The sequence below is a fragment of the Peromyscus maniculatus genome, chromosome 16 (genome assembly GCF_049852395.1).
Source record: "Peromyscus maniculatus bairdii isolate BWxNUB_F1_BW_parent chromosome 16, HU_Pman_BW_mat_3.1, whole genome shotgun sequence".
NCBI classification, from domain to species: Eukaryota; Metazoa; Chordata; class Mammalia; order Rodentia; family Cricetidae; genus Peromyscus; species Peromyscus maniculatus.
Window position 1 is genome coordinate 34972461 of NC_134867.1, and position 17867 is coordinate 34990327.

General features: G+C 43.6%; 1 protein-coding gene across 6 annotated transcripts in view; it reads left to right on the plus strand.

Moving 5' to 3' along the window:
- Positions 1-17867, plus strand: part of Akap7 (A-kinase anchoring protein 7) — a 141183-nt gene that overhangs the window by 102145 nt on the left and 21171 nt on the right. The window contains exons 1-2 of one of the 6 annotated variants that reach the window (XM_006986702.4): positions 5758-6859; positions 9158-9226. The exons of 4 other annotated variants lie outside the window; for them this stretch is intronic. In XM_006986702.4, the coding sequence (XP_006986764.1) occupies positions 6811-6859; positions 9158-9226 (118 nt within the window). In that variant the 5' untranslated portion in view covers positions 5758-6810. Of the gene's footprint in view, positions 1-5757; positions 6860-9157; positions 9227-17867 lie in introns of those variants that run through there. One more of the 6 variants, XM_016005212.3, reaches the window with a different exon arrangement.

Sequence of the window (17867 nt, forward strand, 5' to 3'; positions counted from 1 at the left end):
GAAAATGCTCAGCACCTGCAGCAAATTGCAGACCTGTTGAATTGTCGACCGCCTTCTGCCTCCTCACTCCACTGCTCATGTCTGTCCTCCGAGCTGGGAAGTAAGTTTTCCCAAGTCATTGATTTCGCAGCAAAGGAAGAGGCTTTGGCCACTTGTGTTGTTTAAAGTTGGCCATCACTTGCAGAAAAGAACAGACTGCTAGTAACCATGGAGGACGCATTTGAACATTGGCACCAAGTGGAACTTCATTAGCTGAGATTTGGAAACCTGTTATGGATTGATTGGTAAAGAATGAGCTGGCCATGGTGGCTCATGCCTACGATCCAGTCACTTAGTAGACTAAGGCAGGAGAATTGCTGTGAGTTTGAGGCTAGCCTGCACTACAGAGTGAGACTTTGTATCAAAAACACAAACCAAAGACCAAATAAAGGGGTTTATTTTATAGGCATAGTTTCCTACTTCTCTCCCTTCCCATGATGCCCATATGCTTTGGATTTTTTTATACTTTTATTTTTCTTCCGTATGCTTTATAGAAAAATCTCTTTCCAAATACATGCTAAAATTACACAGTGAATGGTAATTACAACTAGACATTTCTATAACTTTTAAGTGAAAGTACTGCAAAGGGAAGTGGAAAGCATGTTGGAATCGGACATAGTAGGAAAGAGGTGAAGCCGTGAGTAGGCCCGGACTTCAGGGTCAGACCTCAGCAGAGAGGTTTTGGTGATGGAATGACCACAAAGAGGCAGAAGCAACATCTCTTAAGTCTGGGCAACAGATGGATGTCTATTGTGAATTCTTTTTGTTATGTGAACAGAGAGAAATCAAGCTTCAGATGTAGCTCATTGGTAGAGTGCTCACCTGGCATGCACAGAGCCTGGGGCATCATTCCCAGCACCACACAAGCCAGGAGTGGTGGCATGTGCCCATGGCCAAAGCACTAGGGAGGTGGGGGCAGGAAGATCAAAAGATCAGCATCATGGTTAGCTCTGTGGCTAGTTGGAGGTCAGCGTGGCCTAGTGACCCTGTCTCTAAACAAACAAACATTAAGAAACAAAGTACAATATTGTGTGGTGATATATTGTGTCTCTAATAAATTGTGTACCCTAATAAAACTTACCTGGGGCCAGAGAACAGAACAGCCACTAGATTAGACATAGAGCCCAGAAAATGGTGGCACACACGTCTTTAATCTTATCACTCAGGAGGCAGAGGTCTGTCTGGATCTCTGTGAGTTCAAAGCCACACTGGAAACAGAGCCAGGTGTGGTGGTACACACCTTTAATCCCAGGACTTGAGATGTCATGTCTTTGCTTGGGAAGGACGCACGCCTTTAATCTAGGAAGTGATGGCACGAAGCAGAAAAGTATATACGTCGTGAGGGCCAGGAACCAGAGGCTTTTAAACTTTTAGCAACAGTTCAGCTGAGACCCATTCTGATGAGGACTCAGGCTTCCAGTTTGAGGAAACAGGATTGGCTGAGAAGTTATCAAGGTGAGGTTAGCTGTGGCTTGTTCTGCTTCTCTGATCTTTCAGAATTTACCCCAATACCTGGCTCCCAGGTTTTTTATTTAAAAAGATCACTTAGCAGTTCATGTTACATTGGATATAGTTACCCAATCTCTTTCAGGCCCAATAAATTGTCTTTTGAGATCTTAGTGTTTGTGATTTATGTTTCAATAAATTATTAAGCGTTTATGTGTGTGTGTACATGTTCATACATATGCTTGTGTTCATGTGTTTATAGGTACATGGGCACATAAGATGTGTGTGTGTGTGTGTATGTGTGTGTGTGTGTATGCATGCATGTTCGTGTGTAGAACAGAGGTCACGGTAGAATATCATCTTCATTTTTTGAGGCAAGGTCTCCCCCTGGATCTAGAGCTTGCCATTTCGGCCAGACCAACAGCAGTGAGCCCTGGGGACACTCCGTTCTCTGCCTTGCAGCACTGGGATTGCAGGTACATGGCCCCATGCCCGGCTTTTACATGACACGGGGGACCGGCACTCAGGTCCTCAGGCTTGCGTCGCAAGCCCTTTACTGATGGAGCCATCTCCCTAGCCCTTCGAGCCCCCGGCTTACATTTCCATCGAAACTGTGGCATTGTTTTTTCCCTTAGAAGTTTCCTTACGTGTGCTACCTGCTGTATCAAGGAATCTTCCTGAAGTGTCCCTTGTCTTAAAGGCATGCATGTTCCTTAAGGCTCTGTTCCAGAATTTGGATGGATAAAGCAGGGCCTTCCTTCTCTTTATGCTTTATGATCTCATGTCTTTTTTTCTCACCACTGTTTTGAATAAAAGACACTTTTTATTTTCTTTCTTACATGTTTCCATAAGTTATTAAACTCGCATTTCCTTTAACCAATGAAGTAGCAAAAGGGCCGAGAAGCAATAATAATAGCAATAACAATGGTTTGTTCAGCCTTATAATCATATTAATTAATAAATTAATCAAAGTTTGTTTTTATGAAACAGGGTCTCTCTAGGTAGCCCAGGCTGGCCTGGAACTCGCAGCCCTTCAGGCTCGTCCTCCTAAGTGCTGACAGTGCATGTGCTCAGTAATGGCTCTGGCTTTAGGGTCAGAGTCTTACAAGAAAGGTTTTCCTCTGTATTTTGAGTAGAACATTTCCTTGCTCTGAAATCCAATTTTACATATGTGTGTGTGTGTGTATGTGTGTGTGTGTGTGTGTGTGTGTGTGTGTGTGTGTGTGTGTGTGTTATAGATAGACAAGATGGCCAACTACTGATGCAGAGAATAGTTTCCTCATAGTTAGGCATTATCTTTTTTGTTTGTTTGTTTTTGTTTTTTCGAGACAGGGTTTCTCTGTGTAGCTTTGCGCCTTTCCTGGAACTCACTTGGTAGCCCAGGCTGGCCTCGAACTCACAGAGATCCGCCTGCCTCTGCCTCCTGAGTGCTGGGATTAAAGGCGTGCGCCACCACCACCCGGCTCATTATCTTTTTATATTAGAAATAATAACCGGACCCAACACTTCAAATTACATATAGACAAGGTAGCCGCCACCTCCCATATGTTTGGGTTTTATTCCTGCCATTTTAACTGTTATAAAAAAAAATCCACAATAGTACAGCAGATGGAAAGTGTCCTAACTACCATTTGCTTGCAGCCAGGCTCCTAAAAAACCAAGCAGGAGAGGTTAAGCCTTTGAGTTTCGCAGCCACCTCCTGCTGTATGAGCCAGAGATTCCTCCTCATTGTGGTCAACCTTTTCCAGTCTTATTTTTGAAGGTAGTCTTCACCTTGTAGCCCAGGCTGGTCCTCAGCCTTGTGAGTATGAGGTTAACCTTTTAAAAATCGTCTGGCCGTAGTGCATCTCCATATCTTGCTAACACGAGTACGTCAGTCATCCTTCATGAGCCACTGTGAGGTGGCTCAGAATGACATAGCTTGCTGTTTCTCCTGCAGGTGAGCTCCATTTGGGGACGTTCTGGTACTCACTTGCTCTCGACTGAATCATCTTTCCACGAGTAGGAGGCAGCATTTCTAAGCTTCATCTCCAAAGGGATCTATCATTAGGTCCTCTGTCTTGAACTGGGATTATCTCATGCTAGCAGTGTTAATAAAGGCATTTGGTGGCACAACATAAGGAGCTAAGTCAAGATTTTAAGTGTGCTCCCATGAAGATTGGTTAAATTTAATACAGTGTAATCGCATACATTTTGGTTAAGAGCCAGACAAATTGATATCATGCGCCCACTCTAAATACTCTCATGGATTTTTTTTCCCCCCGACTTACTTTTCTTAGCTTAAGTTGGAGACAGTGTTAGCTCTTGCTTCCTAGAGCTTTTGTAAGGATTAAATGGATGAGTAAAATATTCTACAAAGTACTTTGCAAGTGCCTGGCGTGTTAGGTAGCACCAGGGGTGTTGGATTTTTAAACTCCTGCCTTAAATTTCTCTATTGTTTTCTACCTTTTTATTGTGGCTGATCTGTCTTTTAGCAGTTTAGCTTTTTGTTTGTTTGTTTGGGATGGGGTCCACTCATGCTGCATAGGCTTGCTTTAAATCCAAGATGCTCTCGCCTCAGCCTCTGAAGGCCTGGATTATAGGCCTGTGCCACCATAGCCAGCTAACTTAGCTTACTCTGGGTTTTGGTGGAGAAGTCTGTAACATCATGTAGCCCTCTTAGAATAGCCTTATGAATACTTAGACTTAGCTATGGACACAGTTTTAGACTTTATTCATAATTTCATGGTTTCAGAAGCAGCAGCTGTGGTGGTACTTAAAAAGGCTGAGTTGATAACATCTGTCACAAGGCTGTCCCCCACTGGATACTGTGAGTCGGGGGTCTTTTATTTGGAGATCTGGCTCAGCCTGGCATACTGGCAGGGCAGAGAACTGCCAGAGGAGTAGGCAGGATTGCTAGCTGGGGCTAAAATGTCTGAGGTGAGTATAGATACAGCCATTCTGTTTTCTTCTTCCTTATTCCCAGTACTTGCTTTTTTGCAATGGTGTTTTAGGACAGGTTAATCTTTCATAGTTGTGAACACCTGACCGATCTTAGATTCAAACTTACCGTTTTATAATTCTAAAGGTCGTGTCAGATCTGGGGAGATGACTCAGTTCGTAAAGTGCGTGCCACGCCACGTGAGGACTGAGTTCAGATCCCTAGAACTCACACTATTTGCTTACTAGTCTTAAGAGGTTCATATATACTATTACTTTTAAGAGTATTTTATAATTACGCACAAAATCTTATGTTGCAGTTTAAAGTTGTAGCCTCAGTATTGGTGAATTTGGAAGGAAAGAGTAGAATAGTTTAAACAGGTTGATAAGGTGGGAAGTAACAAACTGGTTCTGACAATGAAATTTTACTTGAACAATTGCTGTGTTCATTATATAATTGATAAAGTACTCCCCCCAAATCTAGACAAACTAAGCATTCTATTTGCATTAAAAATACTCCAAAAGGGGAAATCCACTTAAGCATATATAATATTTCAAATATTAGTTTTAATTATGTAGACCGATGTGGGAATTTCACTTAGTCCAATGTTTGCCTTTACAGTATTTAGAATCTTGAGAAACTGAAGTATATATTAATGTACCCCATGAGCTACGGAAATAGCTTACATCACTTGATACACTTTAAAGTGTTCTCAAGATGCTTATGAAACCCTTAAGTATCAAAATTCTAGCCTAGTACAGTGGTTCACACCTTCAGTCCCAGCTACTAGAGTGGCTGATGCAGGAGGATAACAAGTTTAAGAGTTCCTTGGGCTGCAAAGTGAGTTCAAGGCTTGCCTGTCTGATAGGGAGACTGTTTCTCCCTTGTTGGGTGGGGCAGACTAGGGACGCAGTTTAGTGGTTCATAAACTACATAAACTAGCATACCTCAGGCTCCAGAGCCAATCCTCAGTACCGTCAAAATTCGTGGTGAAAAGGCAATTGAAATTGTATTCTACTGCAGATCAGCTTTCCTTCCTTCCTTCCTTCCTTCCTTCCTTCCTTCCTTCCTTCCTTCCTTCCTTCCTTCCTTCCTTCCTTCCTTCCTCCCTCCCTCCCTCCCTCCCTCCCTCCCTCCCTCCCTCCCCTCCCTCCCTCCCTCTCTCCCTCTCTCTCTGCCTGCTTGCCTTCCTTCCTTCCTTTTTCTTTTTATGCAACACCCAGAATTTGAGAGACTGATGGATTTTTTTCCTCCGCACTGCACACTCTCCTGGTTTGCGTGGCTACAAAGGCAGTTGTGCTGTGTTCAGATCCACTGGAAATTCTCATCATGTTTCCCTCTCCTTGCCACGTCCGGCAGATTGATGTGTGTGCCTGGCTAGGCCATACAGGAGCAAAGGAAGAAGCTGCAGAGACCTTGGTACTAAGAGCGGTCTTTCACTCCTACAGTGTCAACCCACATGGCCCCGCCCTGAATGAAACAACAGCAGCGTGTGGACACCTACAGGAAGCCCATTATTCTCTCATAAACCTCACATGATGTCATGCCTTCTGAAATGAGTACTTTTGCTGCCCTTGAATTTGGCAGTCACCTTGTGGTTTCTTTCAGACTGATGCCCTTATCTCCCTGATCTTGATGTACCTCAGCCGGTACATCAAGATTTGTGGTTATTTTCTAGGCTATTAAGATGTTTGATGCTACCCTTTCAAGTTTCATCCTATTGACGAATGCTTTAGTAGGAGAGTAAGGGAGTGTTTCCCCAAACAGATATGGAACTTTAAAGATATGTGTTAAGTGCCGATAACAGTTTATTCCAGCCTCCCCCACCCTGCCTCTATTGTTTATACAGTTTGCTAGGTGTTTAATGGCACTTGAGACAAGTGAAATTTCCAGTGTTCTCCTGCGTTGGGTTTCTCTGTACACAGGGCGACAAACAAAAGTCTCTCGGGCATAAAAGAAAGCTCTTCCTCTTTAAATAGCAGACAGAAATGATGGCTTTTTAAAAAATCCTGGTTTGAATTTCCATGTGTAATTCCTGCATTGGTCTATGTGAATCGGGACTCAGGTTTTCTCCTTTACCTTTTTAATGACACACGCCGACAGCCTGGCTCCCACATGTACTCCTCATCTCAGGGAGCTGGGAAAATTAGGCGAGCATATGGCCACTTCGCTCGCCAGTGCGTCCCGGAGCAGTCGCTGGGGCTGGAGGGCCGGGAGGAGGAGCCTTTTTGCAAGGCAGCGAGGAGTTCCCTTCCCTTTCTCGCGGCGGCAGCGGCGGCGGCGGCGGCGGTGGTGCTGCGCGCCGGCTCTCAGCACTCCGGAGCTCCCTGCTGCAGGCGGTGGCCAAGCAGACCGCGGATTAGCCGCAGCCTCCCGGTGGGGTGCCCGCCAGGAAAGCCGGGGCCATGGGCCAGCTTTGCTGCTTCCCCTTCGCCAGAGACGAGGGCAAAATCTGTAAGTAAGGCTCGGGCATCGTGGAAGCCGTGGTGCTCGCCTATAATGAGGAGGTAGCCTTAGGGTTAGCTTTTGGGCTTTCCCCCTGGGAATCAGAAGGGAAACGAGCTGTGTGGTTCTCTACCGCGCATCTAATGCAGGTGTGAAAGTAAAGCCATAGGCTGCCGCTGGAAACTCGTTTCTGGTTGTCCTCCACTGATGTTCTTACAGCCCTGTTCCATGGCACTATCTAGCTAGAGTTTAGTTGTGAGTTTCTGGAAATCACTGCATTCGGCTTGTATATTATACAAGTCAGATCCTCTTTCTCGGAGCTGAAACTGGCAAGCTTTGGGAGCAGCATTCAGTCATAGCATGCAGGGGTGCTGCTGTTGGTTCCAAAATGATGAGGACTGGACATTTGCAGATACTCTCACCTGTCCTCTGCTTTGTTCTTGCGGGAGGGTTCAGGTGTAACCATAAAGCCACATCAAAGGTGAGTGGTGCTGCCTTGCCCCTCGCCAAAATCGGGGTGGAAAATACTCCAAATATTGTGTAATCCATTTTAGCAAATGTCAGAGAGGTTCTGTCGCTGCTTCTGGCCCACGAAGAGTTCAGGTGGTGGTGTGTGCATCAGAAGACCCCCTCAGAGGCTTGCATGCATCCACTTAGGTTTTTGCTTGTGTGTAGGCTGCTGGCTTCGGAATTAGTGTGAACGAGCTGTCTCTTCTGCCACTTACCCCGAAAGAGGGAATTTTTACTTCCCTTCAAACGAAATCTTTCCAGTCATACCTCTGAATTTGCAGCCGTATATCTGTCACACCAGTGTGTGATTCTCACTTAAGTGGGTTCGCAGAATTTCGTACCTCGCTCACATACTCAAAGATCCCCATCTGGTTTGTGTTTCCTGCCGTTGGTTCCTTAGGAAACTGAGCAAGGGCAGCTTTATAAAGTTAATAGATATTCTCTGCCCATTACTCACTTGGGAGTCCAGTCAGTTTTCCTAAGAAATCTTTTTGGAGGACTTTGGAATAAGGAGACTTTGGAACATTCAGCTGTTAAGAAGGGCCAATAAACACCTCTGAATTTTCCTTATGAAAGTGATGCTGTGCAGTGTGACAGATCTGCTTTTATAACCTGAGACACACAAGCCACTTTCTCAGAGTGAGTGTGAGCATTCACCGGGCAGTCGGGCGCTTTCCAGTGTGTCAGGATGACTTGAGATCTGGAGATCGGAATGCACAGATACACTCTCTGGAGGCCACCCTTGTCTGAAAAGCCTTGGTGTGGACAGATGCAAGGACAGGAGCTCTTCTTGCCTGACCCTCTCTCTGCGCCTCCCGTTCCTTTGTGTGGGCTTTCCGCCTGCATGCATCTGCTTTTGCTCCGGTCTGTGAGCAAGTCTTCTTGGTCTCAGTGCGATGAGTGTGTCCCTTGCCTTTCTTATCCGGAGCTGCTGAAGAGTGGACTTGTGTTTTCAGACACAGTGCTTCTCATACTGGTTTATGAGAAGTTCTCTTTAATGCTTTTCCGGTTCCCTTTCTCAAGTTCCAACCTTCCCAAAGGAAGAGGAAAATAGCACACTATGTCTGAAGAAAACTTCAAGCCCCGAAGTACAGAACCAATGCATTCACGCCCTGCTCCCTCTCACTCACCCCAGCTGACTCCTGGTCTTGTTACATTCCTCCCCATCATTCGTTCTTCTATCTTTGATTTTGTCATTGTTTTTTTTCCCACACTCATTTACATGTCCCATGCACAATTCATGTGTATTGTCGACCAGCTTCCAAAGCTGTATTTAATTTCTACAGGGTGGTCTAAAGAGAAAACATGTTGGGCACGGCTATGCTGTCAAAAATGCCTGCCTAATGGGACTTGCCAAGTTGGGGATGGGTGTTAAAACATGGCAGAGATTTCATTGTCCAGTGTGTCTCAAGAATAGAAATCAGCATTGACTGGACATATCCAGTCCATAAGTTGTGTTGGTCATGTGTGGGGGAAAACAATCTACAGAATGTATTTGAGAGGGCCCAGAGTCATTTTGCTCTTGTGACTGGATCGTACAGTAACATCAGATGATGCAGGTGCAGTTTCTTGTTGTGCCCAGGTACTTACAGCCTTGTTAGCCTGCTCCAAGGCACCTGCTCTTTGAGCACCTACTAGGGGCAAGCACAAACATGCTCATGTCCATGTCCCACTCTCCTCATTCTGTCATAAAGGGTCATGGTCCTGGGCTATTCTTCCAGAGGGTAGCTGCAGCTAGAGAGAAGTCAATGGATCTGATGACAGCTTAAATCTGTGGGTGTTATTCTCAAAACACAGGTGAGTTGGAAAGCCCACCCTCTGCCGCCCTACAGAGATACAGCAAGGATAGACCCACCGGGCCGAGTGGTAAGAGTCAAGTGGTACCTCTCTTCTCTTTCCATTTTTACCTTGCTTTGGCCCTTTGGTGGTGGTGCTGGTGGATGGAAGAAATTCTAATTTAATTGATTCATTGGTGCTACCGTTTTAATCAATTAATAGCAAACATAATGATTCTCTAATCAATCAGTTGTACAAGGACCCAAGTTCATGCTGAACGTTAGCTATGCATACCTGGAACCCTTGGTAATAGGGTGAATAGCAGGACTCATCATGGTTTGTGTATCAGTTAACCAATTAAAAGCAGCAAAGCCATTTATGTCTGAATTCCAGCAGTAGAACACTTTTTTTCCCCCCTAAGTATTATATTTTTAAATTTTGGATCACAGTCAATAGAATATATTGAAAATCAGGTGATGATTCTTAGAAAATTAAATTTGTGTATTCTATATAGGCACATCCCTGACATTAAAGCCATAGCAGATATGGTAGCACTAACAAACATTGTAGCTATTTTTCAACATGGCTTTTTTTCATAATTCAAAAAAAAAAACTTCAGAGAAATTTTTTCTAGGACTTTTTCTCCTAGACTGAAAGTAGTCTGAAGAGTGCCATGGTAGATGTCCCTGGCATCACTTAATACCCCATTAAGGAAACCTCAATGGAAACGTGGCACTTAAGCACCTCTGTGACTAATTACTCAACGTTTTCATTGTTTTTCTGCAACTACATGTTTTCCTGTTTCGAGGCACTCTGCCTTGGTGTAGAATGAATGGGCAACTGGCCATAGATGGTGTGAACGGCCTCTAGAGGCCGGCAGTCTCTTTCCCTGCAAGTGTGCACGCACAGGATGGGCAAACCACTCCTTCCTGGGGCTTTGACAAGGGCAAGTGGGCCAGTGAAGCGCTGTGTTGACAGCTGGGCCTCCTTCTAGCACTGGGATTCTGTGATGTGGCTCTTCCGTCTTCTACTTTACATGGCTTCGTGGTTATTTTTCACATGTCCGCTCCATCTTAGCACAGGGCTTTCCAGCACCTCACAGTCAGGGCATGTTATGTATTCTTGTAGTTGCACCAGACTCTAAAATTGTCTAACCCACAGGAGCCGTGTTGTGCATGCTTGTCAGTGAAGAGGATGGTACTGATTTCCTGTTGGGCTGCAAGTGTGGGAGAATTTGAGATGACTGTGATTAAGAACTATGGATGGGTGTTGCGGTAGCAGAGATGGCTTGATAGTTAAGAACACATACTGTTTTTTTAATTTTACTTTTATTGAAAACCGATCTTTTCCATACAATATATTCTGATCATGGCTTCCCCTTCCCCAACTCCTCTTAGTTCCTCCCCACCTCCCCTCCCATCTAGATTCACCCCCTTTCTGTCTCGCTTTAGAAAACAGGCATCTAAGGACTAATAGTAAAGTAAATTAAGATAAGCCCCAGACAGACAATCTGGAATAGGCCAAAGTATACAAAAGAGAAAGAACCAAAGAAAAAGCACAAGGAACAGATGTAGATGCAGAGACACACATGTTCTCACACGAGGAATCCCATAAAAACACAAAACTGGAAGTCATCATAAGTACACAAAGGGCCTGTAAGGTTAAAAAAAAAAAAAAAAAAGCAAACCTTGACACAACATTATGAGACAAAGATCCGAAGAAGCCACTGAGTTCATTCTGGGTTGGCCATCTACTGCTGGGCATGAGGCCTGCCCTTAAGAGTGGTTTGTTTCCCCAGTGAGACTTGCTTGGAGAAAACTAATTTGTCATTTGCAAGTGGTTATCAATTGGAGATAGCTTTGGGGTTAGGGATGGGAGCACGTGTCCACTTCTCCTCTCAGGCCTAGACCCCCTTCTGGTGCAGGCTCATACAGGCCCTGTGCATGCTGCCTCGGTCTCTGTGAGGCCATGTGCAAGCACATACTGTGCTTACAGAGGACTCCAGTTTGGTCTCCAGTACCCACAATGGGCAGCTTCTGTGACTTCAGCTCCAGGAGAATCTAAGAGCTGTAGACTCTGAAGGCACTTGTACTCATGTGCACATACCCAGCCCTCTCACACGCAATTAAAAATAAATCTATAAACAACAAGAAACACCACAATATCCCCAAACCCCCAATACACACAAATAATGAGATAATTGTTATTTAATCAACCAAGCAAACAAACAATCAAAAACTACTATGGGGCTGGAGAGATGGCTCAGCAGTTAAATGCACTAGCTGCTTTTCTAGAAGATGAGAGGTCAAATCCTAGTACCCAAGATCACAGCTGCCTGTAACCCCAAATCCAAGGAATTTAATGCCCTCTTTTGGCCTCTATGGACACAAATGCACATGTTGTATACATTCATGCAGACACAAAAATATAAAAATCTTTTAAAAAAGTATTATGATTTTAAAAGTTTATTCATTTCCCTCTCACTTGCTTCTTCTTTTCTTTTCTTTCTTCTTCTTCTTCTTCTTCTTCTTCTTCTTCTTCTTCTTCTTCTTCTTCTTCTTCTTCTTCTTCTTCTTCTTCTTCTTTTTTTTTCTTTGAGACAGGGTTTTTCTGTATAGTTTTGGTGCCTGTCCTGGATCTCACTCTGTAGACCAGGCTGGCCTCGAACTCACAGAGATCCTCCTGGCTCTGCCTCCCGAGTGCTGGCCTGGCGGCTTTTTTTTTTTTTTTTTTTTTTTTGGACAGAACCCAGGGCCTTGTGCTTGCTAGGCAAGCACTCTACCACTGAGCTAAATCCCCAACCCCTCATTTGCTTCTTAGAGCTAAAAGGCTAGGGACCATAAGAATCATGCAGATATGACTTTAAATTCTCTTTCTCTTCCTTCTCCATCGCTTTCTCTTTCTCTGCCTCCATTTTGGCTTAATTTATTGGATGCCTACCATCTGCCAGGTACTGTGCCAGGATTATTTTCAAAATGTTCACGAAGTACAATTATTAGATATATGCTTCCCGACTGCCCCGTTTCCGAGGGAAAGTTGTTGGCAGCCAGAGAAGTGGGGAATTTCTCAGTTATAGTCCTCTGGGATATTGGGGCTAAAGCTGGCAGAAAGCCTGGATCCCAGGCTGCTCAGTATCTATTACCACTTCTGAAGCAGAGAAACCGGTGTATTGTGTAATCCAAGACTGCACTGTGCATAAGATCTCTTCGGGTAATGTAGTGGTGGCAGCCATCATGTTATAGAATGTAAAACATTTAGCCATCATCAATACTGATTAGATTTCCCAATTGCTAAGTGATGTACACCCAGGAGGTTTGTTTCTAAAATCGAGTATGGAAACATTAGAGCAAATGCGAAGCAGTTACTGTCTGGTTCTGTTAATTCTACAGGCTGGGGTGGTCACTGTATTCCCTTGTTCTCAGGGCTTTTGAACATTGCAGAGAATGCTGGGTAATCTTCTTGGGAGTACCTGGGTTGTAGGATTATTCCAAGTCCTCGGGATAGCCATCAGCTGCCGTGAGCCACATGCAGATGTGTCTCCAACAGTGTGCTGTGACTTCATATCCTCAGAGGAATTTCAGATGTTAGCCTAAATCTCATAAACCCTTGAAGACATGTGGGAAACCGTTGCCCATAGATTGTTTAATTTTGGCTGCTTTACCCATAGTAAAGACTCAGAAGAGCTTCTAAATGCTTGGTGTCATGTGGTAGACCATGGAGGTTTTTGGAGGCCGACTGACCCAGTTTGCAGTTTTGGTTCTGATAGTTACTGTTTTCACTTCCACACTTTGTACCCCAACGTTAAGTAGTATCTACTTGTCATGATAATTAAATAACCAAGATTTAGCTAATATTTATAACATGCATGCCTGCTAGCTGCCCTTCTTTAATATACTTGGGAAATGTGGTTTCTCTACAATAAATAAAGACTATGTTAATTGCAACTCAGTTTGGCGCAATGGTGGTTTTCGTTTTACTTTCCCTCAGACAGGGAATTAGGATTTAGAATTTCACCTTCACACAATGCCCTTTCTTTGGAGAATTCCTTACCTGTGTTCTTTGGGTCCTGTCTATCACAGTATCTTGTCTCCTGCCCTGGGAAAAAGGTGTGGTCCCCTCATTGTCAATCCAATCTCCTTAAGATTCAAAGGAGGGTCATTCTAAAAATGAACCTCTCAAATAGAAGAGCCAGGGGAGGAAGAAAGGCCACACCTGAGACCTCCAGTCACTCCATAAAGCAGTATGTAGTTGTCCATTCTTTGCTTAAACATATTTCAGTTAAACTCTTATCACCTGCAACTGTAGACTTTGGACATATTCTAGTGGACTTACCTGTATATAGTAGGTATGGCTCTGCCAAACTGACTAAAAATATAGCTGTGGTTATACAATTAACACATTCTCATTGTTACAGAGAAGTTATATTTGCTGCGTTTATTGTGTGTTAAACTGCAGTGTATATTCTGGTAGAAAGATCACTAACCCCAGTGAAAAGTGAGCTCCTGGACTTGTTTTTTCCCTGAGACAGAATTTCTCGTGTAACAGCTCTGGCTGTTCTGGAACTCACTCTGTAGACCAGGCTGGCCTTGAACTCACAGAACCTGCCTGCCTCTGCCTCCTGAGTGCTGGGAATAATGGCGTGCACCACCACCACCTGGCTACTCCCTGACTTATACGCGTTCATGATGAATTTGGTTGCAAGTGAGATCTGGTCTTTGTGAGAGATGCTCAGCAGAATGTTTTGTTTTATTTCAGCTAACATAGCTGAACTCTCCCCATCTGGAAAGCTCTTACCAGGTGTATGGGGTACCTGGGGATGAGTCATAGTTGCATGCATAGTTGTTATTGTTGGAGGTTTCTTTAAGTTTACATGACTTTTAAAGGCAGAACGCTGTTGGATTCCAAAGTTTACTGTCCTCTCAGTAATACAAGCCAACAGGAGGGATCTTTCTGTCTAGCAAGTGATGCCACGCCCTTCCCAGGCCAGGAAGGTTGCAGAACCAAGTCAGCCAAGGCCAGGCAGAGCAGGTTAATTGCCACAGAGAGTGGCAGTTGCTTTAAGCTGGTTCTCATAGGTGGCTTTTACAACCCGACATGAGCAAACACAGCTTCTGTAAAACACATTTGAGGAAATTAATTGCCCCGTGACGAACATTCATAATGTCAGAGTTAGAAGTTAACAGACCTTGGAACTACTAAAATAAATCTTTCAGTTGGGAAACAGTCATAGACAAAACCTGAAAGTGTAACTTGCACCTAAATGCTGTATTAACTGGGGTGTGAATGCTGGTTTTATTATAAGCCAAATAAAATATATTTGAAACATAACTTCTTATTTCCACATAGTGTTTCTTCAACTTATTAATTTAGCTAAGGATGTTGATAAACGTAAGGTATATGTATGAAAATCCAGGGAAGAAGTGATATGTAAACAAGATGCTTGGGGTAGAAGGAAATAAGGTTTTATATCCCCCAGATATAAAATGGTGGAATTCATTGGTATTGCTTCTGGGGAGGGAAGAAGGCCCCCAGGGGACTAGAATGGTCCACATTTGCTTACCTGTCCCATAGCCTCCACCCCCATGTTACTTTATGGTCAGAGAACTGTTGTTGGCATTTGCCATGTGAATGACATCAAGTAACATATGTCAGAGCAAAAATAAAAACTCACACTTTCTAAGCATTTTAAATGTAGAGCCAAAGTTAGCTAAAAAGTCAGCATTTTCAGAGTTTTGAATGCTACAATTTATGTTTGCATCGAAACTGGCAAATGGGGTGATTTGTTAATCTAATACTTTATGTCTGACTTTATTGTAGTCAAACCTTCTTTATAGTCCTGTCAAACTGGAATGTGTCCTAAGGGAGACCAGGATGGCGAGGAGGCTGAAAACACACCCCAGGAGCTTAGCAGCTTCCAACTCTGGGCTGGAATGAAGGCAGTATGAGTTGTCTTAGAGTATGTGCAAAGTTGGAAATGTGGAAATGTTCTTTATGGTTCTTTTGAGACAAATCTAGGAACAGTGGGTGTTTAAGCAAGTCCTTAGGCTTATGGCCTTAGAAGTGAGGCGATTGGCTGGTGAGATGGCTCAGTTATTACTGGTGCTTCCTACGGAGTCTAATGGCGTCATTTGGTCCTGTGTGGTAGAAAGTGAGACCTAATTCCTACAAGTTGTCCTCTGACCTCCACATGTGGGCTGTGGTTTGTGTGTATGCACACACACAAATAAAATGGGAGAAAAAAGTCAAATGGTGATGGCACATTAAACCCAGAAACATTCTAGTTCTGTTTACAGTAAGTTTTGTATTAAACAATAAAAATATGTAAATGGATTGTTATTAGAGACATCCAAGTAGAGTTTGTATCAATAACTTAAAATATATTTGGTGGTAGAAGATTTTAAAGGCAGAAGTAGAAGACCAGAATTTTTTATGACTATGTTTATTTTTAAATTAATTAATTTCTAGTGACTATTGAGTGGCAGTCGAATGAATGCCTTTGAGATCAGCAAACTCACTTTAAAATAGAGGGTCACACACAAGTTTGGCAATTATCTAGGCACATCATTATCTAACCTATGTTCTGTTATAAATGTTGGTTATTGAACTCACTGATCACCAGGAGGTCCTGGTGATAGCAAGCTAGTGTGTGTCGCCTCTGTGAGACTGTCTTTATAATGGAAGTTTTATTGAACTTTAGATTTATTCTAAGACATTTTTGCTGGGTGGTGGTGGCTCACACCTTTAATCCCAGCACTTGAGAGGCAGAGGCAGGTGGATCTTTGTGAGTTCGAGGCTAGCCTGGTCTACAGAGCGAGATCCAGGAAAGGCGCAAAGCTACACAGAGAAACCCTGTCTCGGAAAAAAAAATATTTTAAGACACTTTTAAAATTGGCATATTAAATCTAAGCCACGAATTCACTGAGTGGTAGTATATATTCACTATTGTATTTACACAATCTACTTAACTTCTAGGGCAAAATTAGATCTACATTTTTTTCACAGAACCTGAAATTATATATGTACAACTACATGAAGTTTGATATTAAATTAAAAGGTTATAATAGATTATTTTATGAGGACATTTGGCCATGAAATACAGCAGTTGTAGCTGCTTAACTTTGTATCTGTCTTTACCTTTGTATCCTTTGTTTACGTACATGTTTGAATCATCTGTGGCTGCAAAATGGTGTGAGAAGAAATGAAAAAATAGCAGATATTAGTTATAGCACAGCTAAGAAAACCAGGAACTGTATCGGGTATTTTAACAGAGAGAATTTAATGTAGAAACTTAGTTCAGTGGGTTTTGGAGTCATAATGAGTGTAAAGTCCAGATGAGTTAAACAGACGGCGACTTTGAGGCTTGGGTGCTTATGGAAAGGAGGATCCTGTGTTGCTGACAGCTTCGAGGAGGGGTTGTTGTCTCCGGGGAGGGGCCTCTGGGACTTGGAAAAGCCATCACTGACGCTGGGGTTTTGGCCCGTGGATGGAGCATCAGTTGACTTCACTGGCACCTTCAAGAGAAGGACAGGCTGACTTTAGGAGTAAAGAGAAGACGTGAAAGCCAGAGCCAGCTGCTTCTGGAACCTGTTGCACCTCTGGAGGGGATCGGAGAGGAGAGGCAAGGAGGGATGAGGAGAGGAGAGGCGAGGAGAGGAGAGGAGAGGAGAGGAGAGGAGGGGTGAGGAGAGGAGAGGAGGGATGAGGAGAGGGGAGGAGAGGAGAGGAGGGGTGACGAGAGGGGAGGAGAGGAGAGGAGGGGTGAGGAGGGGTAAGGAAGGGTAAGGAGAGGAGAGGAGCAGCTAGCGGCAGGTGGTTGGGGACAGTGAGCAAATGGCCAGGGCTAGCTCTGTCTCCTGAGTGGTTTCCATTGAACCTGTAGCCATCCGTCCTCCTGGGAGAACCTCACAGAGCCATCTGGCCAGGGACCAGTTTGTGGTCTCAGCCCTTGCGCCATCAACCATAGAGAGGAGGGGTGCGGCCGGAGCTGAGACAGTAATTAACAGACCCAGAGTGGTTGGCCATGTTTAATAAGATCTACGTTTTTCATCGCTCCAAGACAAGCATCTCCTTAATGTCAATGTGTAGTTCTTATTTCTTTGTTGACAAAAGTACCGACCATATTAAACAAGGAAAAAAAAACCTATAGAATTTATAGTTTAAACAACAACAAAAAAAATTAAGTATAAAATGTGACTCTTTCAGAATAGGCATGGTATATGGTGATTCAAATTAGTTAATATTTCTGAGGAAAATCCATACATAAATTTAACACACTAACGATGAACAGGTTGTTACTTATTTTTTAGTTGGTATGCTGAATTCTGGGTTTGATTATGGCATTGGCATACGTGTGTCAGTACGTTGCTCATACTCGCCCCCACTACTCTCTCTTACCCCGCCCCTCCCTCTCTGCCTATTGTTCTACTACGTATTTCCCCTTCTATGTTTGTGAAAGAGAACACGTTATTTAAAAACTGATTTGTTAGCAGTTTGTCAATATTATTATTATTATTATTATTATTATTATTATTATTATTTTGGTTTTTCGAGACAGGGTTTCTCTGTGTAGCTTTGCGCCTTTTCTGGAACTCACTTGGTAGCCCAGGCTGGCCTCGAACTCACAGAGATCCGCCTGGCTCTGCCTCCTGAGTGCTGGGATTAAAGGCGTACGTCACCACTGCCCGTCTGTCAATATTATTTTTAAATACCTTATTTTTGTTAGATATATGCT